The 1,805-nt window shown below is 36.3% G+C and overlaps 1 protein-coding gene across 1 annotated transcript; it reads right to left on the bottom strand.

The window, feature by feature from the left end:
* Window positions 1-63: 63 nt before the first annotated feature.
* LOC121965548 (olfactory receptor 13C2-like) lies at window positions 64-984 on the bottom strand. The gene has a single exon (XM_042515690.1). It carries the CDS (start codon window positions 982-984, stop codon window positions 64-66), a length of 921 nt encoding a protein of 306 aa, XP_042371624.1.
* Between the last annotated feature and the right edge of the window lie 821 nt (window positions 985-1,805).

Raw genomic sequence — 1,805 nt, 5'->3', positions numbered from 1 at the left:
TTAGAACTCGTGATTATTTCATTAAAAAATGACATTACCTTAGTAATCAGTTAATACATCAAGTCATTTGGCTGGACAGAACAACCTTTTGAGGTGTTTAGAAATTTCTTTCATTTTGAGCCCATATATGAGCGGATTAAGCAAAGGATGATACAAAACGATTTGTAACATCATTATTAAACGTGCCGTTTTGGGAAAATCAGACTCCAGTCGAGCTATACTGATATCGTAGAGACTCAAACAAGAGAAACTGATTAAAACCAGCAGATGGGGTAAACAGGTATCTGCGGCTTTTTTCCTCACTTCTCTGCAACTTTTATATGTTATTAAAAATATCTTTGTGTATGTAAAAATTATGAAAAGCATAGGCAGAACTGCAAGATCTAACAAAGCCACAACACCATATACAGTGATTACTCTGGACGTTACACAGTGAAGCCTGTAAACTGCATTGTTACAGAATATTCCTTTTAAAGTAAAGTTGCACAGTTTGGCTTCAGTGCTCAGTATTGTTGGGAGTGCAATGTGACCTGCAGGGAGAAGCCAAGCAAAAAACAGGATAATACTCACAGTTGTTTTTCTCATGATAGTTGTGTATTGCAGAGGTTTACAGATCGAAACATACCTGTCATAGGCCATGGCTGACAACAGTAAGAACTCTGAACTACCTACAACGTAAAATAGATAAAACTGACAGAGACACACTGAATATGATATGATCTGTTTTTCAGACAAAAAGTCAATCAAAAGCTTTGGGTAGACAACAGTGCTGTAAAGGACAGAGTTCAGTAATAAAGCTGCAATGAAAATGTACATCGGATCATGGAGGTTTTTGTTTGTGCAGATGAGGTACACTATTGTAGAATTACAGCAGATTATTAGAATATATACTGTAAACATAATCAAAAAATAAACATATCCATATTTTTTAACTTCAACAAGCCCATCAAGAGTTACATATGTTACGTTAAACTCATCCTCCATCAGTGTTGTCTAAAATTAAATGTACAGTATTGAAACGGGCAGATTTTACAAGCAAACATTTTTCAAACTATCGCTTTCATGATAAAACTAACATACGAAATGTACCGGAACATTTTATTCATTCACAGATAACCTGACCTTGACATGCACCTGGTGTGTGTTCATCTCCAAAATTCAGAGATGAACTGTCTGTGGAAAGTTTCTATTAAATTACTTCATCCTCCAAGGATCTCATTAAACTTTCCACCAAGATAGATACTAACATACTATATAATAAAACCTCAACATGGTACTCTGGAGGCCTGAAACTCGCGGGCTGTTTTTGGAAATGTTGTAGCCTGAAATGCCTAATTTCATGGCAGTTTCTCTAACTAGGACCCAAATATTCAGCTATTTGGGTATTTATTAAATGGGGAGCTGAAGCTCTGGAGCCCAGAAAATGGTAGTCAGGAAAGCCCTAATCTTTGAAAGTTACAATTACATAAGATCACATTATGATTTGTTGCATTTTCAGAACCAATACTGGCAAAAACATAACATGTATTTTAAAAAAAAATCTTAGCTGGTCCAAAGGTTTTTTGTCTTTAAAGTTAGAGCCAGTCAGGAAGATTTAGAAACAGCAAGGTCGACAAGGATGAAATGGACCAACCTCAATGTAAAGACAGTGATTGACAGAATGAATAGACGACACTTCAGATGAGGCAGAAACAGATGAAATAGAGAACACAGGGTGCTTCACAGGCTTCACTGTCAGGTGAGAGAGAGCCAGGTGTGCCTCCGACAGCTTTGTAACACTTTATAATTCGTAATGTTAAACAGCT

Source organism: Plectropomus leopardus, unplaced genomic scaffold (genome assembly GCF_008729295.1).
Source record: "Plectropomus leopardus isolate mb unplaced genomic scaffold, YSFRI_Pleo_2.0 unplaced_scaffold20497, whole genome shotgun sequence".
NCBI classification, from domain to species: Eukaryota; Metazoa; Chordata; class Actinopteri; order Perciformes; family Serranidae; genus Plectropomus; species Plectropomus leopardus.
Note: the sequence above shows the minus strand (reverse complement) of the source record. Positions and strands in the feature narration are given on the sequence as shown.

What these genes read in the sequence shown, in the direction of transcription:
- LOC121965548 (XM_042515690.1), bottom strand. Translation starts at nt 984, where the DNA reads ATGGAGGATGAGTTTAACGTAACATATGTAACTCTTGATGGGCTTGTT.